Below are 20,669 nucleotides of genomic sequence, written 5' to 3'. Positions count from 1 at the left end.
GCAGAAATGTGAATGATGGCAACAGTGCACACAGCTCCTGCTTTTTTCTTTTTGTTTTTCCTTTTCTTTTTATAACACTGGGGGTTGAACCCAGGGCTTTTTCACTGAGCTGCATCCCAGCTCTATTTACGGATCGATTGATTGAGACAGGCTCCCGCTAAGTTGCCAAGTTGCCTGGCCTGTACCCAAATCCTCCTGCCTCAGCCTCTCAGAGTGCTGGGATGCAGGCATGCACCCCTGCATCTGGCTGAATGCAGGGTCCTCAAATACAGTTTTCATGACTTTTGAAAAATGGAATGAATTCAGGTGCACTGTATTCACCGTGTTTAAGTGTATGATTCAGACACATTTACGAGATTAAAAAGTTTCACCAGTTTTAAAACTTTTTCATTGTTCCTCCAAAGGACAGCTCATCAAACCGCCATGCCATAGTCTCTTTCTGTCTCCCAGTGCTACCAGGTCTGGTGACCGTGAATCTACCTGGTCACCGTGAATTTTCCCGTTGGGGCCATTTGGTGTCCATGGAGCTATCATGTCCTCCCGTGCCTGGCTGTCACTAGCGTGATGGTTTCAAGGGTGTCTTTGCACTTGTTCAAGCCTTTGCTGGTCTTCAGTTGTGGTAGTTTGGGGTTTTTGCAAGGGGAACAATATAATACAGGATACATATTTAATAAGATTATCTATAATAGTCACCTAAAGAATCATATACAAGAGAGTGCAGGAAATCTGTCCACACACTTAGGACCAAAGAATCCAGCTGAGGGCCTGGATCCCACCATAATGTCCTGCATGAGTCCAGCTGAAGACCTAGAGCCCATAACAACACCTCCCATGAGTCCAACTGGAGGCCTAGAGCCCACAACAATGTCTCACGCAGGCCTCTTTCATGGATCTGCCCTGGGAAGGCCCAAAGGTCAGTGGTGGAAGCTAGAAAGTCTGTGCCAGCGGGATGAAGGATCTGTGCCAGCAGGCTGAGGGATCTGCACTGGAGCCAGGAAGCAATGCGCAAAGTAAGAACTAGAGCTCCCTGGAAAAGTACGACAGCCATCCTCAGCAACAGTGAGGTCCCGAGCTCCTCCCATGATGAGAACAGCTGAGTTCCCATCAGGAAAGCCAGCGTGACAAGCTTCTCCAGGAGACTGAGCTGTGCACCATCTTCCCCTCTGGAGCCAGGCTGCAATGCTCAAAGTGGGGACCAGAGCTCCCCCAAAGTAAACCAAAGTCATTTTCAGTGACAAGGTCCCGAGCTCTTCAAGGATGAAAACAGCTGAGTTCATCAGGACAGCCAGCACGACAAGCTCCTCCAAGAGAACCAACAGCTCCTTACAGCTTCTCTCAGCTCCCAGCAGCCTCACTTCTTCTCCGGTTCTGCCTGTTATGCTGCTAGCAGCAGTCCTCAGGTGGGCCTCCCACACCCAGCACCACGCTGGTTCAGTTCAACTGGGTGTTACAAGTTGACCACCAGTTGTCAATCCACATCAGTAATGTTTGTTTTTTTCTTGTCTCATATCTAATAGAGGTCTTAACTGTTTTGGGGGAGGTGTGAGACAGGGTCTCAGAATGCAGTTCAGGCTGGCCCTAAACTTGTAGTCACCTTCCTGCCTCAGCCTCCCCAGTGCCGGGATGACAGGTGTGTGCCACTGCACCCTCCGTACTTAAGGATTTTTTTTAATTCTTTCAAGAAGGAAAGCTTTATTAAGATACCAAAATGTGAAATTAAGTTTTGTTTTTTTTTTTTCCTGAAGACTAGCTTATACACAGGAAAAGATGCAGATGTTAGGATTTTCAGTAATCGTCTTTGGGGGCACGTTAAAGGTCTTGTTCACAGAGTTCAAGTATGTATGTATGTGTTGATTGTTCAATAGACTTGCTGGACTAGGGGTCAAACCCAGGACCTTCACACTGGGCGACATCCCCAGCCCTTTTTAAATTTTATTTAAGACAGGATCTAAGTTGCTAAGTTGTCCAGGCTGAGCTTGAACTTGTGATCCTCCTGCCTCAGTCTCCCAGAGGACTGAGATTACAGGTTTGCACCACCAAGTCTGGCTTCTGCTACACTTAGCGTTCCCGGCCTCCTGTCCATGACATTTGGGCTGTTCTCAGTAGTTTAGGGCCGTTTCAGGTCAGGCAGCTGTGGACAGAGCTATGCGGTTCCTCTTGGGTTGAACTTGGGCAGGACAGCGCACTCATGGCTGCTGGAGCTCTGCAGTGGCTGCGCTGCTTTGTACCCGCACCAGGAGGGTGAAATTCCCGCTCCTTTGCATCCCATCTGGTGTTTGGGGGCTGCAGAGCTGACTCGGGTCTCTCCATCTGGATCCCTCCACCTTCGCCCTTCCTCAGCCTCCAGTGTCCAGTGTTTTTTGGTTTTGTTTTGTTCTGTTTTTGTTTTTTTGAGACAGAGTCTCACTTTGTAGCCCAGGCTGGCCTTAAACTCATAGCAATCCTCTTGCCTCAGCTTCCAGAGTGCTGGGATAACAGGTGTGCACCACCAAACAGGACTAGGATACCTTTCTTTCCATCCAGGAGCAATGCAGCCCTCCTTAGGAGAGTGGGGATCCTCAGGCTGGTAGGGTAGAGGTGCAGTGCTGCGGGGAGGTAGTGGCGTGGGTGTCACAGCCCCTGGTAAAGTAGGGGTGCAGGAGGCAGAGTGTTTCCGCTGGCAGCCGTGCCTGGGCAAGGGGGTATATGTCAGGTGCATAACTGTCTAAGGGGCTATCAGAATGTTTCCTGCCAGGCGTGGTGGCGCACACCTATAATCCCAGCACTCTGGAGGCTGAGGCAGGAGGGTCGTCGTGAGTTTGAGCCAGCCTGGGCTATATAGTGAGTTCAAGGTCAGCCTGAACTGCACAGCAAGACTTTGTTTCAGAAACAAAACAAAACAAAACAAAAAACATGTTTCCTAAACAAAACCAGTCATCTGGGGCTGTACGGTATTGCTTGCGCCATCTTCTTATCTATAGAGGGGAGCCCTGGCTGCTGTGTTGTGCCACCTCTGCAGGTGTGGCTCACAAGTGCCCTGCCCCTGGCTGGCCATCTGTCCGGCGGGCTTGCTGTGGCCCCGGGAACGTGCGGTCCAGTCCCACCGTGGGCCGCTGGCTCTGCGCCTCTCCGTCAGCACAGCTTCTGCAGCCAGAGGAGCTGGGTGGGGGTGGGCAGGGGAGGAAGAAACCTAATTATGCAAATTTTGATCTTAAAGCTTTATTCATGTGTTTCCTGGCAGGCTGTTGTTTAATCTCAAGAGCAAGATTGCTCAGAATTACCATATATTCTTGTTAATTGCATTAAAATTATAGCGAGGGTTGTTTTTGCTATAATCAAGAGTGATTTTGATTAATACTTAGGAAATCAAATGCCTCACAGACAGAGGGAATGAGCTGTCCTTCCCTTCCCTCCCCAGCACCCCAAAGGCTGCAGGCCGGAGAGTTGAGCGGTTTTGAAAGGGTTGAAGGCGCCTGCGCGTGTGTGGACCGTGCGCTTCCTCCCAGCTGTGCGAAGCTTAGGGCGGTGCTCTTTGCCTGAGACAGGAGGTCCTGGCTGGCACAGTGACAGGCTGGCACATGCCCGCTCCTGCTGGTGCTCTTCTCTGGCGTCAATAGAGCTGGTTGGCAGGGTCCAGGAGGACCCTGCTGGAGGAGACACAGTGACACATGTGGAGGGGACATTAGGCACAAGGTGAGAGTGGGCCGGAAGTGAGCAAGATGGCCCGGAGGTGGGCGGCGAGGCCAGGAGGAGCTGTGGGTAACAGCAGTGACACCTGGCCGCAAAGGCGGCTGGCAGGGTGGCATGTTTAGGAAGCCCTTAGCCTTGCCTCGGTTCCACAGGGGCGCTGTGGATTGTCCCAGAGCCCCATGCCTTGCCTCGACTGTGGGACAGCCTAGGGGAGTGGGGTCCCCCAGGGAACCTTCTGTACCCTGCTTGTGCCCCAGGATGAGGGAACCGCCTTGGACCTGTATCTCCTTGAGAACTTGATAAATTGCTCAGGTTGGGCCCAGACTTGTGACCCTCCTGTCTCAGCCTTGCAGTGTGTTCTTAATGGACTCGCTATATCATGCAGCCATCCCTGCTTTTTAACTGTGCAACATTTCTGACACCGCCCAGAGAAGCCCTGCACTGGTGTGCAGACCCTATTCCCCTGTCCCCAGCACCGCAGCTTTCCTCTTGGTGGGGGGAGGCCCTGGGGCACAGCTGGGTTCTGTAGGAAAGGTCGTCATTCTAGGACATGTGAGATTCCCTCGAGAACCTCGGCGGTAGACACCGCATTTGCGCGTGGCAAGAACAGTGAGGTGACCCTTTCAGTGGCAGCTGCATGGGCCAGCTGCACGGAGCGTGTGGATGCCTCCCGGAGCCCCGGAGCCTGGGTGCTGGCTGTCTGTTCCGTGCCTTGGAGGCCACTGCAGCAGGCTTGCTGGCCTGAAGTGCTGATTCCTGTCCTCCTGTCATCATCTTCCTCTCCGGGACTGCTTTCATCTTGTTCCTGCAGCTCGCTGGAGCTCAGGCAGCAACGGCCAAGCCATTCAGCAGTCAGAGTAAGAGGTGAGCCCGTTTCCTCATTCGCTTGCAGTGTTGCCGTGGCCAGCCAACCCAGAGGACATTAACTACTGTGCTGGCTTCGGTGCGGAGGCGTCAGTTTATCATGGCCAGTGTGGCCGAGTCTGGATTGAGGCAACAGGACTTAAAATGGTCCAAAGCTTCAGGAATGACCACTCGAGGTTTGTCTCCGCCTCTGGAGCACTCCAGGTGGGAGAGGAGCAGTGCTTGTTTGCAGCAAAGAGACGCTGAAACGTGGAACACACGTGCCAGTTTGCCACATAGCCTTCCCCGTGGTAGGCAGGGAGGTGTGAACCTCTTTCTCCTACCTGCAACCTCCTATTGTAATTGTTGAGTATGGTGGTGCACGCCTCTAATTCCAACACTCGGGAGGCTGAGGCAGGAGAATTGCCATGAATTTGATGCCAGCCTGGGCCACATAGTTCAAGGCCAGCCTGAACTGCACAGTGAGGCTGTGTTTCTTTCTTTTTTTTTGGTGCTGGGAATCGAACTCAGGACCTTGCACTTGCCAGGCAGGCACTTGTGCCGCTGAACTAGATCCCCAGCCCCAAGACTGTGTTTGAAAAAACAAAATAAAACAAAATATAGAAACAAACAAACAAACAAACTGGGGCCCAGGGTCCCCTTGCTAGAGGTCGGGGTGGGGGGGACAGCAGGCTTTCTCAGCAAGTGCAGCAGGTGGGATCTTGGTCAAACCCTAGTGGCAGTCCTTACTCCCTGGGTCGTTACCCATTCCAGCGAGCTTGGCCCTCCCCTCTGTGAAGGCTCCATCCCTGGGCTGATTTTAGTTTTACTCTCGAACCCGCAAGTTTGGGAGGCTCATGAACCCGTTGCATTTTCCAGGGCACCTTTGATTTGTTGGGTTCCGGATGCATTTGGCTGTGGTGTGGGTATTTATGGCAAGCCCATTAAGGCAGATGGATAGAAAATCTGTGATGACACAGCTGTCATTTACAGCTTGGAGCCCTTGGTCCCTCTTCTCATAGGCTTTCCTTGCATTGGTCCATGGTCTCACTGTTGACCAAATCTGTTTCTTGCTTTTTGTCTGTGATCCTAGGGATTGAACCCAGGCACCCCTACATCCCCAGCCCTTTGTGTTGTATTTTGAGACAGAATCTTGCTAAGTTGCCCAGGCTGGGCTCCAACTTGGAAATCCTCCTGCCTCAGTTTCCCAAGTAGCTGGGATTCCAGGCCTGCAGCACCACACCTGCCTATTTCCTGTTTGCTGAGTAGCTTTGTGCCCTTGGAGGAGTTGTGCAGACACAGCATGACTGAGTGGTGTCATGCTGAGTGGTGTCGAGGCTTTCTGCACACCCTTAAATACGGATACCATGTGAGTATTTGTGGCGAACCCTTTAAGGTGGGTGGATGGAAAATCTGCAGTGGGCCAGTTATGGTGGCACATGCCTGTCATCCAGGCACTCAGGAGGCTGAGGCAGGAGGATCGCTGTGAGTTCGAGACAAGTCTGGGCTACAAAGTGAGTTCAAGGCCAGTGTGAACTGCATAGTAAAGCCTTGTCTTAAAAAGACACACACACACAAAAAAATTCTGTGATGACACAGCTGTGACTTATAGCCCCGGCGTCCCCGGAATTCTTGTTCATATCCTCAGAGAAGAGGCAGGGTTTTCACATTAGAACTTGGAAGCACTTGAGCTGAGTACGTATTCATGTAGGGTTTGTACTGGGCTCGCTTCCAGAGAGCCCGGAAACTGCTTTGACACTCAGAAGAGAAAGGAAGAGCAGGGAAGGTGTATCACTGGGCACCTGCTCCTGGCACGGCACCCGCTCGGTGTCCTCCCAAAGCGGTGGCAGTTGCTCTGCCCTGGAGACACTTGGGGGTCCTCACAGTGAACACACCTGGAGGGAGTGCACTCCTGTGTGCTTGGCGGTGGGACACAGTGGGGGATCTTCTCTGTGCCACCCGACATAGTAGTCACCTGCCACATTTGGCTTTTGTTGTTGTTTTTGAGGAAGGTTGTCACTATGTAGTCCAGGCTGGCCTTGAGCTCGGGGCGATCCTTAGAATGTAGTTAGCACAGTCGGGGAGCTGCACTGTATTTTATTGGTTTTTTTTCACAAAACAAAGTTTTGCTTAGTAAATATATATATTCAAGAAATTGTGACAGGAAATTACAATTAAAAATTGCAAATACAGTATATATCCATGTACTCTACTTTGGTCTCAGATTATATGGGCAAATCACAGCTTCAAAATCTGTTAAGATGCACACACATACAGTATCTGCTGTGTGTCAGGGCCTAAGCAGTTCACCCCTTCTTCTGATCTTGTATTTTCTTGGCTCTAAGGATGGAGCCCATGGTCCCGGACAAGCTAAGCCAACACTCGGTGAGGTGTAACCCCATGCTTGAGCGTTCTTTCGGAAATCACTGTGGGTTTTGGAGGAAATTGTGGAGATAACACCAAGAGGTTCTGGACATTGCTATCTATGCATGTGCGAGAGGGTGGCACACTGTCATACAGCTCTGCGTATCTGCCATTTATAGCAGCAAAGGTTTGTGTGGGCACCATGGCGAGCTCTGGCCAGCACGCTGGGCAGGGCGCGTCTGGAGAGGGCGCACAAACATGGACGCATTGACCTGGACAGAAGCGCTTATAGTGCTTACCTGGACGGAGCGGAGGCTCACATTCCGGGGAAAGCTTCAGGGCCCCTCAGACGGCGTGTCTCAGCGATCAGACGTCTCTGCCAGGCTCTGGCAGACCTGGCTTGCAGCCAGCTCATGCCAGCCTTCTCTAACGAGGCTGCCCGCGCTTTGTTTGACAGCCTTCATTAAAATGCACCTGTGCCTTCAGATGCCAGCCGAGGTGAGCAGGTTGCAATAGGAGGTCAAGCTTGTGTTCCTTCCCAGAGGGAGGAGATGTGCTTCTCCCTGGCCCCCAAGGGTATCTGGGGCTGGCAGGGCACTTTCATTATTCAATAGATCTTCGTGGGGCCACACAGGGGCCATTTGCAAAGTCATGCTCAGTCTGAATAAACATCTGCAGACAGGTATTAGCGGCTCACTAAGTGCTTTTCCCACCCACAGAAATTCTTTGTGGCCCTCTGTAGCAGAGGGAGGTGGCTTTTCAGCTGGATGTTTGAATCCTGGCCCCCCAGATACAGGGATCGGGGCTGCAAACCGAGGCTAGGAAGAATCGGCTGCTTTCTGAAGTGTGTTGGTGCACGAGGGTCCCTGCCTGTGTCCCAGAATGAGGTGTCTGGGTAGGGCTGGCACGGAAGGGCGAGTATGTATTCCGCCTTGGTGTTAGCACGTGTGCTTGGTTGTAGGTGTGTGTGGACACAGGGCTTCATGTATGCGAGGCAAGTGCTGTACTGCTAAGCTACGTCCCAGCCCAACTGTAGGCTTTGAAGAAGTTTTTATTTCTGGTTTTGTTTTGGAGACATCATCTCACTATGTAGTCCAGGCTGGCCTTGAACTCACTATGTAGCTTAGGCTGGGTTCAAGCTTGTGATCCTCCTAGCTCAGCCTTCTGAGCGCTGGGATTATAGGGCATATGCCGTCATGGCTGGTTTGGAGGAGTCTTTACTAGCTCGGGATTTAGCTTGAGACTGCATAGTTTTATCCACAGAGGGTTTGAGTCTATTGAATACAAGGTAAGTGCAGAACTAATAAATACTACAAAATGGCTGCTCTTAAGTCTTTTCCCTAAAGACATGTGGCAAGATGGCTGCGCAAACAAGAGGGGTGGCTGGGGCTCGCAGCGCTGGATGAGCTGCGCAGGTGTTACTTCACAGGATGCGCTCTCGGAGGGATGTTTCTGTTCCTCTTTGCTGTTGCACACAGGGCCACAGCGGGCACCCGTGGGCATCCATCCTCTCTGGGTGCACTTTTCAAATGCCCTGCTCTGATGTTTGCCTGGAAGTGGAATGACTGACTCGAAAAAATAGGCAGATTGAAAACTGTTACGGGTCAGAATAACCACACGCTTCTGCAGAACTTGCAAGCATAAGAAACTTGGGTTTTCCCCCGAACACACTTGAGCATGGGTTGGTTTCTGGATGCACCCGGGCCCTCACACGGTGCGGGAGCACCTTTCCACCAACCCAGGACACACCCACAGCACGGCTGGCCTGAATCCGGGCACTGACTTTGACGTGCTGCTGCCACCTAAGGCTCAGGCCCTGCACAGCTGTCACGCTGTCCCAGCAGTGTCCATGCGTCACGTCTGTCCTTCACCCCGTTCCCAGCCGGACAGTGACTCCTGTGCGTTCCCTCTTGTACACACACGCATCTCCAGATCTTCTCCCGAGCCCCTTCAGCATGGGTTGCCACGGTTGTGCCCGTGGCCTCCTGATGCTCTGGTGTGCATCTGCTAGAAGCGGGACGTCCTCCTGTGGCAGCTGTCTTCCCATGAGGTCCAGGGGGTCCACAGGGATAGTGCGCTGCCATCTGGCCCGTGCACCTCATTCACACTTTGCCGAGCGTCCCCGAGATGGACCCAATCCAGGGTGGCCCGTGGGATGTGGCTCTTCTGGTTTGCCTAGGCTCCGGTGAACCCTGTGTGCTGGTTACTCAGTGCCATAGCAGTTCCCTTGAGGGTTGTGCCATCGTATGGATATTTCCCGCAGAGTGGGCATATTCCCATGTTAGGTTTATGTTTTCTATTTAACGCGTTTCTTGCTTTTTTTTTTCTCGTTGGAGGCTGTTGTTGGATTGATTGAGTTTGGTTGTTGGTGTTTTCCTTTCCCTTTCCTTTTCTTGATTTTTTTTTTTTTTTGAGACAGGGTCTCACTCTGCAGTTCAGGCTGGCCTTGAGCTCACTTTGTAGCCCAGGCTGGTCTTGAACTCGCGACGATCCTCCTGCCTCAGCCTCCTGAGTGCTGAGATTACAGGCGTGCGCCAGCACACCTGGCTCTGTTGAATGGTTTTGAGGTTATGTATCAACATATTTTAATGGTTACTCTTAATGTTGTTGTGAAGCCACAGAGAATTCATACGGCCCACACCCAGTCTCCCTATCATTAACATTTTATATGCACGTGGCACATTTGTCACCACTGAAGAACCAATGTTGTTACCCCGGTGGAAACCAAAGTCTACACTTTATTCACATTTCCTTAGTTTTCAGCCAAAGTACCTTTCCGTTCCCGGACCCAGTCCCATCCATCTGGCCTCCAGTCGCAGTGTCCTTAGGTTCCTTTGGCTGTGCGTGTTTCACAGACTTTCTTTGGTGTTGACAGCTTTGACAGTTTGGAGGAGAGGGCCTCGAGGCGTTCTGTATGGTGTCCTCCCGTTGGGATCCGTCTGGTGTTTCTCTCATGATTGTATCATGGAATAAGGTGTCATGCTACTCACACCCTATTAAGCTATCTATGTATGGTGACCTTGGTCACCTGGCTGAGGCAGTGCTTGTTAGGTAGCAGTCCTGTCCTCCCTCACCCCATGCTGAGTCGCTGCAGTAACACTTCCGGGGTGAGAGGTCAAGCCCCACCTCCATGAGGGACAGTGATCTCCGGAAGGTAGTTGGCATTCCCCTGCATGGGAGGCTTGTTGGTCTTTCCTTTCTCTGTCGTCATAGACACGTGGCTGTTCATTCTGCACACTGGATCATAATCCAGTACTATATTTTATGCCCAGATGGTGTTCTCGGTAATGATAGTTACATTTAAAAATCATTTCCAAATTGTTCTTTATTTGTGTGGGGCTCGTGCATGCCACGCAGGTCCTCCACTGCTGTGCTGGCCGATTTCCATTGATAAAGAATAATTGTACATATCTGTGGGGTACAGCAGGACATTCTGAGCTATGTATACACTGGAGAAGGATTTGCTGAAGGTAGCAAGCCAAACTTCTCTTGTGCTAGGGTCACTAAAGGGAAGTTCTTTTAGCAGTTGCAAAATATACAATCCATCGTTATTCACTATGGTTACCATGTAGTGTGATAGATCAGTAAAACTTGTCCCCAGTCTAATGGAAACTGTGTACCCTTCAGTCAGCGTCTTCCCTCTGCCAGCGCCCCCAGCCTCACGTACCTACCTTCGTACTGTTTCTGTGAGCCCTGCTGTTCTACATTCTGTCTGTGCAAGATCAGCACGTACAGTGTTTGCCTTTCTGTGCCTGGTTTATTTCACTTACCACAGGTCTTCCAGCTCCATCTGTGTTGTTGCAAATGACAGGATTTCCTTCTTTTTAAGGGCTGCATAATATGCCATTATATATATATATATATTTCCACATATTTTTAAGGTGCTGGGGACTGAGCCCAGGGCCTTTGCACTGAGCTACACCTCCAGAACTTTTAAAATTTTCTTATTTTGAGACAGGGTCTCATTAAGTTGCCCAGGCTGTATTTGATTTAAGATCTCCCTGCCTCAGCCTCCTAGAATGCTGTGATTACAGGCCTGCTCCATCAAGCCCAGTTTATTTTTCCTTCCCTTCATTCCTTTCCAGACCCAGAGCCTCATACATGCTAGACAAGTGCTGTATCACTGAGCTACATCCCCAGTGCAGTATCCTGGTTTTTCTTTATTCATTTGTCCATTGATGGACACCTGGGTTGCTAACCTTCCATAGCTTGGCTATTGAACATGGGGGGAGGGTTTTTTTGACTTAATGATTGCAGTTCCTTTGTCTATATATCCAGAAGTGATGTTGCTGAATGCAATGGTAATTCTATTTTCAGTTCTTTTAGTATCCTTCACACTAATGTCCATTGTGCTTGTCTGATGTATATTTCCACTGACTGTATGAAAGGGTTCCCTTTTCACTGCATCTTTACCAGCAGTTGTTATCATTCACCCTTTTATACTAGTCATTCACCATGTGCAAGATGAGAGAGCTCACTGTGGTTTTTAATTTGCGTTTCCCTGAAGATTAGAGATGTGGAGGATATTTTCATTTATCTCTTGACTGTATTGTTTCTTTTGACATGTGAATTCAAGCCCTTTGCTCATTTTGTAATTGAGTCATTTGTTTTCTTGCCATCGAGCTGAGATCCTTACATATTTTGGGTGTGACTTACAAATACTTTCCCCCAGTTTGTGGGCTGTCTCTTTATTCTGTTGTATCCTTTGCTGTCCAGAGCCTTTCAAAGCTAGTATTTTTTGGCTGGGCGTGGTGACGCAGACCTGTAATCCCAGTACTCAGGAGGCTGAGGCAGGAGGATTGTTGGAAGTTCGAGACCAGCCTGGGCTACAAAGTGAACTCAAGGCCAGCCTGAACTGCATAGTGAGGCCCTGTCTGAAAAAAGGCAAAACAAACAACAAAAACCCAAATGAAAAAGCTAGGATTATTTTCTAATGTCTGTTGAGACGACCATGTGGATTTTGGGCTTGATTTTGTGAACATATGTTACATTTATTGATTTCTGTATGATACTTGTATCCCTGGGATAGATCCCACGCAATACTGCTGAATGCTCTTTTTAGCTGCTGGATTCTGTTTGCTGGTTCTTTGTTGAGATTTTGGCAGTTGTATTCTTTGGGGATATTGGCCTGTAGTTTCCTTATCTGCCTTTGTTATGAAGATAATGCTGGCCTTGTAAGTAGAGTTTGGAAGTATGCCCTCATTTTCATTTTTTTGGAGTTTGCGGAGGGTTGGCTCTTTGAACATTTGGTACAACTCATCAGTGGAACTGTGTGGTCCCTGGCTTTTCCTTAATAGGACACTTGATATTACTGATTTTATCTTGTTACTCATTTTTGCTCTGTTCAGATTTTTTATTTCTTCCTGATTCAGTCTTTGTAGGTTGCATGTTTCTATTGTATCTTTTTTTTTTTTTTTTTTTTTTTTTTTTTTTTTTTTTTTTTTTTTTTTTTTTTTTTTTTTTTTTTTTTTTTTTTTTTGTCTTTTTGAAATAGGGACTTGCTATGTAGTTCAGGCTGGCCTTGAGCTCACTTTGTAGCACAGGCTGGCCTCGAACTCGTAACAACCCTCCTGCCTCAGCCTCGAGAGTGCTGGGATTGCAGGTTTGCGCCACCACACCCAGCATGCATGTTTCTAGAATTCATCCATTTGCTTTGCATAGTCTCTTACAGTTCTTTGAAATTCTGTGAGATCAGTTGTAATATCTCCTTTTATTTCTGACTTTATTTAGTTGGGTTTTCTTTCTGTTTTTGTAAGTCTAGATAAAGATTTGCTTACTGTGTATCTTAAGATCAACTTTTGTTGTGCACAGTGGTGTATACCTAGAATCCCAACTAGTTGGGAGGCTGAGGCAGGCAGGAAGATCACAAGTTGGAGGCCAGCCTGGACAAGTTAATAAGACCCTGTTTCAAAATGAAAAGAGCCAGGAATGTAGCTCAGTGGTAAAATACCCCTGGGTTCAATCTGCAGTACTATTAAAAAAACAAAACAAAACAGAAAATAGCTTTTAGTTCACTGATCTTTTTGATTGGTTTTCTAGTCTTATTTATTTCGTGTGTGTGTGTGTGTGTGTGTGTGTGTGTGTTGAGACAGGGTCTCACTTGAAATAATGATGATCTTCTGCCTCAGCCTCCCGAGTGCTGGGACTACAGATGTGTGCCACCACACCTGGCTGTCTTCTGTTTATTTCTGTTCTGATCTTTATTTCCTTCTTTCTGCTAAGTTTTCTTGTTCTTTGAAGTTACCATTAGCTTTGCTTGAGATCTCTGTCCTGTTTTCACGTAGGCAATTATTGCTGTCACCTTCCCTGTGTGGACTGCTTTTGTTGCATCCCATTAATTTTGGTGTGTTGTGTTTACATTTTTTGTTTATTTCAAAAACTTCTTAGGTTTCTCTTTTTCATTTTCCCTTTTAATTTCCCCTTCTTTGACTTCCTGGTTGCTCAAGAGCATGTTTATTCCTACATATTTGTGAGCTCTCCAGGACTCTTCCATGTGGAAAAGCTCCTCGATAGGGTTTGAATTTTCTTCAGTTGGTTGGGCCTTGTTTCTGTGGGTGTTGGACAGACTGTTCTGCACAAAGCTGTTAGACTGGTTGGAAGCACAGCATTTCCTTATTGATTTTCTGTTCAGATCGTCTGTCTAGTGTTGAAAGTGGCTACTGAGTTCTCCTCTTACTGCATGACAGTCTCCTTTCTTTTTTCTTTTTTGTCTTTTTGAGACAAGGTCTCACTATGCAGTTCAGGCTGGTTTTGAACTCAGTTTATAGCCCAGGCTGGCCTTAAACTCGCAAAGACCCTCCTGCCTCAGCCTCCTGAGTGCTGGGATGACAGGCATGTGCCACCATGCCCGGCTCAACAGTCTCCTTTTATATCTGTGAAGTTTGTCTTGTGTACATCAGTGATGTGATGTTGGCTTATATCGATTACAGTTGTAACTTCATGATGAGTTCATGTTTATCATTATGTCCTGACTTTCTTTGTCTCCTTTTACAGTAGTTGACTTCAGCATATTTTTCCTGATACGAGCACAGCCATTCTCACTCTTTCAGTTTCCCTTGGTGGGGAATCTCTTCCCCTGACTTTCCTAAGGAGAAATGCCCACATGAGGAGAGCATTCTTTTGTTGCATGCAGATAGTTAAATTTTAAAATTCTCTTCATTTTTAGGATCTGGGGACTCGAGCGATGACTTGAGACTGGAGGATGCAATGCCAGAGGCTTCCTCAGTAAAGCGTGAGTAATAAATCAAAGGGTTAAAGCCAACAGTGGTAATTAATAAATACGGACCACTTGCTCGGGACGAGCCGCAAGGGAAACAGTGGGCAGCCTGGATTTCGCTTGCTAGGGTGAAGCGTCCTCAGGAGTCAGAGTGGTTCAAGCAAGTGTGACTGCACAGTGCTCTGTCCACGAGGGCCCGGTGCTCTTGTGCGCATCCGCGTCCTGAGCTTCCGGGGGGGCGGGGGTCATGGAGTCACTTGTGTGATTGTGCAGCTTGCTTGCTTCCTTCGGCGTATCGAAGCCTGGAGTCAGTCTGTCTGTCATAGATGGTTCCACCTGCTGTGAGGAAACTACACAATATGACTTAAGGGAGCAGCTCTGGGGCCGGCGGCTCTCAGTTTGGTGGCAGCGCCACGCCCCTCCCAGCAGCCTTGCTTCCACGGTGATGCTTCTGCCCTGGAGCTGCCCAGCCACGGACTAGCCTTCTGAAACCAGGAGCCATAGGCTGGCCTTGACCTTGCAGCCCTCCTCCTGCCTCATCCTCCTGAGTGCCTGAGATTACAGGCGTGCGCCACCACGCCTGCCGGGAGATAGATGTTTTGCAAAAGGGTAGGGGACCAAGAGATGGAGGGGGCTGTGTCGTGTGCCTGCACCAGCTCCCCACTGTGAGTGCCACTGTTAGATTCTGCAAATGTCAACTAGGGAAAATACAGATATTTTTACGCAAGAGAGCTGTTTGAGTCACCCAGAGTTGAAGCTAATTATTTACATATTGGCGGTGGCTTTGCTGAGAGTTGCCAGAGAAGCCTCAGTAATGCTATTCCTCCTGCCTGCCACCTATGTCACTGTAACAGGGACGGACGCACACAAAGAGCCTCGTTTAGACAGGTGAGCTGCACCTCCTCACTTGCCAGGTGCAGCATCAGATGCAAATTATAGGCAGCTATCGCCTCTGCGCTGATGCGCTGGGTTAGAAGCCTCCATGTTAAAATGTTCACCATAGTAAAGCTAGAGAACATCTACACATTTAGCAAAACTGCCCAATATAATACGATTTTATACGGATTGTAGTTAATAAAAAATGGTGGTCTTCATCGTGTCATATATAATAATGTTCATATCACATCCGGTCCTCTTGCCGTAAAAATCCTTCAACTGGTGTGGTCTTCATATGGCCATATGCATAAAGCTGCCGGCAGCGCCCTAAGCACACATGCAGGTAGGATCGCTCCAAGGGGTGGGCTTTCTGTGTTACCGCTCCATATATGCCTCTTACTAAAGCGGAACTGCGAGACTGTGTGCACCCCACTCCAGCTGGGTCTCTGTTTTGAGTCTCCCTCTTTCAAAAACATTTACTGAGGCCAGGCTTGGTGCTGCTGTCTGTCATCCCAGCACTTGGGAGGCCAAGTCAGGTTTTCTATTTCTTCCTGAGTCAGCTTTATTAGTTTGTCTGTTAATAAGAAGTTATCCATTTGACACCAAGTATGGTGGCACATGCCTTACTACTGGTACCCAGGAGGCTGAGGCAGGAGGATTGCTGTGAGTTTGAGATCAGTCTGGGCTGCATAGTGGATTCAAGGCCAGACTGGACTGCATAGCGAGACCCTATTTCAAAAACGCAAAAAAAGTTATCTATTTCATCTGCCTTATTTACTTGACTGGATGATAATTGTTAAGGTATTCCTTTATAATTCTTTTCATTTATGTAAGATTGGTAGTACTGTCTACTCTTTCATTCTTAAATTTAATAATCTAGTTCTTCTCTGTTTTTGTCTTAGTCTGCTAACAGTTCATCCAAGTTACTGATCCTTTAAAATAAGTAACTTTTTTTAGTTTTGTTGATGTTACTTGTCATTTTTAAATTCTGTTTCATATACTTCTGGGGTAGTCTTTAGTATTTGCTTTCTCTGCTTAACACTTAGCTTAGTCTTCTTTTGATAGTTTTCTTTTCTTCTTTTCCTCCTTGGCTTTCCTAAGCTGATCTTGAACTCCATGGTTCAAGTGATCTTCCTGCATTAGCCTCCTAAGTAGCTGGGACGAGAAGCACTGACCCACAGGCCTGACTTTCGTTCCTTAATATTAAAGTTTAGGTTATTGATTTGAGATCTCTCTTTTCCTTTTAAATTTTTATTTACTTATTTTTTAGCGTTCGGAATGGAAGCCAGGGCCTTGTGCATGCTAGGCAAGTACTCTGCCACTGAGCTACATTGCCTGCCTTTTAAAAACTTTTTATTTTATTTTATTTATTTATTTAATTTATTTTTAAAGGGCAGAATTTATTTATTGAGGGAAAGAAAGCTTCTGTCCAAAAGAGAGAGGGGGTCCTGAGTGGGTTGCCAAGGACCCTGCCTTTTCTAGGGGTTTTTACAGAGCAAATCTATGAGGTGAGGTGGGTCCAAGGTGGAAAAAAATGGGACATCTCAAAGTAGGCATGAGGTGGGACAAAACTATGGTCAGCCAGTAAGATTATGAGTGTAATTGCTCAGGTAAAATTAGTTAAATCTGGATCAAATGGGGAAGCAAGTCACAAAGCAAGCGGGCATGAGTGCAGAACGGGCGATTCCTGTAGGGGGTTGGGTTAGTGGCTCTTCCTGGCTTTCTCAAGGTGATGGAGACCTATTTAGAATATCAGTCCCTGATATTTATCCTTAGGGATGTATGCGGGTGCATATGTTTTGTCCTTTGTCTTTTTTTTTTTTAAATAAAAGGAAAATATTAACAGACAGACAGCATTTTACAAAATAGCAAAGGAACAGTACAGACAGTACGGAGTTACAAACACAGTGGTAGGGAATTAACAATGCTTGTCGTCCTTTGTCTTGAGGTCTGGCCCACAGCAGAGCTGCCTGTCTCCCCCACAGTTGCAAGGTATCTTGTCTTCTGTGCTGGCTGCTTCGAGGGCCTGGCTCTGTCTGACTGCCTATATTTTCTGTAACTTCGATGTCCATGCATTCCCTCCTCTGCAGAAGGACTCCGAACTGCCGTGAGGGAACAGTGGGCGATGACCGCTCTGGCTTCTTCAGGCTAAAGGGGGCCGTAGTTGTTGATGGGCAGTCAGAGACACTCCACAGAGGATATGTCTAAAGGCCCTCCAGAGACACGAGGCGTATAGCTTCTAAGTCTGGAGGAGACAGCACCAAAGAAACAACTAACTGTGCGTGGGCCAAGTAATAGGATCAAGGATTTCTGTTAAGCAGAGCTAGTAATGGCTTCTCATAAAGACAAGGATAAGGAAATTTTTTATTTGGGTAAAAAGGAAAGTAAAAATAAATACAAATTTGAGACAAGCCTTCAGTGAATTTCCCAGGCTGGTCTTGAACTTGTAGCCCTCCTGTCTCAGCCTCCCAAGTGGCTGGAATTACAGGCACACACCAGTTTTATGGCTTAGTGAAGTTTATGGCTTAGCACTTGAGACTGAACCCTGAGCATGCCTGGCAGTTGCTGTACCTACGACTGAGCTATGTTGCCAAGCCTCCATCGCTTTTTTTAATGTTGACACAAACACGAACTTTCCTCTGAGGACTGCTCGCACTGCAACACATAAGTGTTAGTATATTTTATTTCTATTTTTGTCCATTTCAAAGTATTTATAATTTCCCTTGTGATTTCTTCTTTGACTATTTGTTATTCGGAAGTGTGTTCTTTAACTTCCATATAATTGTGAAGTTTCTAAATGCGCTTCTGTTGCCGATTTGTTTTCACTCCTTTGCGGTTGAAGACTGTAGTCCGTGTGGTTGAAATATGTTACATACATTGTGACTTGTTTGTCAGCTGCGTGTGGCCTAGAAGGTGTGTTCTGGCACTGCTTGGCATACTGCACACGTGACTGTTAGGTCTGGCTGGTTTATGGAGCTGTTCTAGGCTTCTACTTCCTTTTTGATCTTCCGATGTTCCTTCCACGCAGAGAAAGAGGGCAGTGAAGGCAATGGATCCTCTGGGCTCTCTGTTGGGCTGATCTCTTTCAGTCGTTACGTCGCTCTGGCTTTAGTCACAGTTTTGATGTGAACGCCGTTTCTTGTGATATTAGTACAGCTACTGCAGCGCTCCATAGCTGTCGTTTGCACCGTGTACGCTGTCCACCCTTTTACTTATAGATGATTTCAACTTCGGCTGCTTGCTCTCTGAGCAGTCAGTAATTACTGAGTGCTGCTTGCACACTAAGCTAAGTCTTTTTCTGTGCCTTTGCCATTCTTGAAATCTTTTCTTCTTCTACCTCTTTGCACAGTAGGAAGACATACAACATAGTCTCGATCTCTGTCAAAGAAACGATAGTTAAACTCGTACGCATCATGTAATACCTGGGATCAATGCCCGCAATTGTAAAGAAAAAATTCTGTTGTGCCTCAGGTCATGTTTATAATGGTGACGTCAAATACTGTGTCCAGACGCTTTCCGTTTCTGAACGACTCCGTCTGGCCTCAGCAGCGCCGCCTGGGGCTGAAGTGCCAGGTTGACTGCAGGAAGCCAAGGTCAGGAGCTCTGAGGGCTCCTTGCCCACATGATCATCACCAGCACATCTGGGCTTGAGCCCTTGCTCCGCTAAGTCCTGGGACCTGTGCAGGCCCACCCTGTCACTTACACGTCCATCTTTTTGTCATTCTCCTTAGTGGGTTCCCTGCAGGGCCAGCCTAGAGGGGCCCCAAGGACTAGACAGGGATATTCTGCCCATGGCTCAGCTTCTGGCCAAACAGGAGCTGCTGTCATGACTAAGCGTGCTCCCCTGCTGTCCTCCTCCCTCACTAGAGAGATGGGACCACCTCACTTCCACCAGGAAGCCAGGCACAACCAGAGCTCCAGCAAATCCTGCAGGTAACATGATGGCCCTGGGCAGCGGGCACATGAGCGATCCCTGGCGTTAACCCCGATGTGTACAAAGCCAGCTAGAGCTTCCCCCAGAACACCAGGTTTAACTCAGTAGACTATTGCTAGCCAGTCGTTGTGGCTGCTGGGGTTTTAATGAAAAGTCCCTCCTGGGATTCTTCTAAGAGAAGAATACATTTAGACTTCTCCTGTGGAACTCTTTCACCTTGTAAACACAGGGACGGTGTAATTGGTTGGGCTTCATGACATTCATCAGATGCCTTTTTTGGGCAGAAGGGACCTGGAATGGTGCGTATTTTGCACTATTTGGGTAAGGACCTTGGAATGCAGGGACTATTAGGACCCCTTCCTGTAATTGCTTGAGCCTTTCTCCCCGAGGCTGTCTGACCATTTGAACAGCTTCACTAATGGAAGGAGATCTTGGCCTGGGGCTGGGTCCTGGTTGTGCTCCTGTTGGCACCTGGTCGCCAGCACTGTAGGCATATGCAGATACCAGATACCTTCCGTGCATGAAGATTCCCCCCAGTGGTTTCTTGTAAGAATTTTTTAGTTTTATCCAGGCTTGGTGGCTCACACCTATAATCCCAGCACTTGGGAGGCTGAGGCAGGAGGATCATTGTGAGTTCAAGACCAGCCTAGGCCACAAAGTGAGCTCAAGGCCTGTCTCAAAAAGACCAAAAAAAAGAATTTTTTAGTTTTACCACTTATATTTAGATCTTTGATTCACATGGAATTATTTTTGTGTATGGTGTAACGTAATGGTCTAATTTTATGTTTTGTATGTGATGTCCTTTTCCCAGCATCATTTGTTGGAGACGGTCCTTTCTATATTGAATGGTCTTGGCACCCTTGTTGAGAATCTTTTAACCATATAGGCAAGGGTTTCTTCGGGGCCTCTTGATTTTATTCTGTTGGTGCATGTGTCTGTTCTTATGCCAGTACTGTGCTGTTTTGATAATGATATCTTCGTAGTGAGTTGAGATGAGAAGTGAGTCCTCCACCTGCATTCTTTTTTTTTTTTTTGTCTTTTCTTGATTTTTCTCTGGTACTGGGAACCGAACTCACGACCTTGAGCTTGCCAGGCAGGCACTTTGCCGCTGAGCTAAATCCCCAGCCCCTCACCTGCATTCTTTTTCAAGACTGAGTTTGACTACTTGGGGTTTCTGAGGTTCTATGTGAATTTCAGGATGGCTATGTCAATTTCCACAAGAAATAACGTTGTTATTTTGTTAGATTGCATTGAATCTGCAGATTGCCTTGGCTTGTGTAGTCATATTAACCATATTAGGCTTCTACTCCATGGACATGTGATTTGACTGTGTTCTGATAGCTAGTAGGGTTTTGAGATACTATGTTTTCTTCCACTTGTCAAGTACGTGAGCATAATTTGTTCCTAGCATCCCATCGTGCTTCTTAGTGGCTGCAGAACTGGGAGTGCTGTCTCATTTCACTCCTCGTATGAGTGTATTGTTACCTCTCCTTTTGTGTGTCTGGATAAGGCTAGAGGCTTATCAAACTTACACTTTTTCAAAGAACAAGCTTTTTGTTTCATTGCCTTTCTGTATCACGTTCCTGTTTTCACTTGTACTGATTTCTGCTCTTGTGCTTATAACTTGTATCTGCTTGCTTTGGCTTGGTTTTGTAGTCTGTTGAGTTAGGAATTTGGATTATTAATCTGAGACCTCTAAGCCTTTTTTTTTTTTTTTTTTTTTTTTGGTTTTTCTCCGGTACCAGTTCACCCTGGCAGCAACAGTGC

At 47.6% G+C, this 20,669-nt stretch overlaps 1 protein-coding gene across 1 annotated transcript in view; it reads left to right on the top strand.

Annotated features, from left to right (window-relative positions):
* The window catches only part of Cd99l2 (CD99 molecule-like 2), a 62,690-nt gene that overhangs the window by 3,954 nt on the left and 38,067 nt on the right, over positions 1–20,669 (top strand). The window contains exons 2-4 of the mRNA XM_013505530.1: positions 2,999–3,142; positions 14,042–14,107; positions 18,836–18,901. Of these exons, the coding sequence (XP_013360984.1) occupies positions 2,999–3,142; positions 14,042–14,107; positions 18,836–18,901 (276 nt within the window). The remainder of the gene's footprint in view (positions 1–2,998; positions 3,143–14,041; positions 14,108–18,835; positions 18,902–20,669) is intronic.

Source organism: Chinchilla lanigera, unplaced genomic scaffold, assembly GCF_000276665.1.
Source record: "Chinchilla lanigera isolate Chin_1 unplaced genomic scaffold, ChiLan1.0 scaffold00097, whole genome shotgun sequence".
Lineage (NCBI taxonomy): Eukaryota > Metazoa > Chordata > Mammalia > Rodentia > Chinchillidae > Chinchilla > Chinchilla lanigera.
Note: the sequence above shows the minus strand (reverse complement) of the source record. Positions and strands in the feature narration are given on the sequence as shown.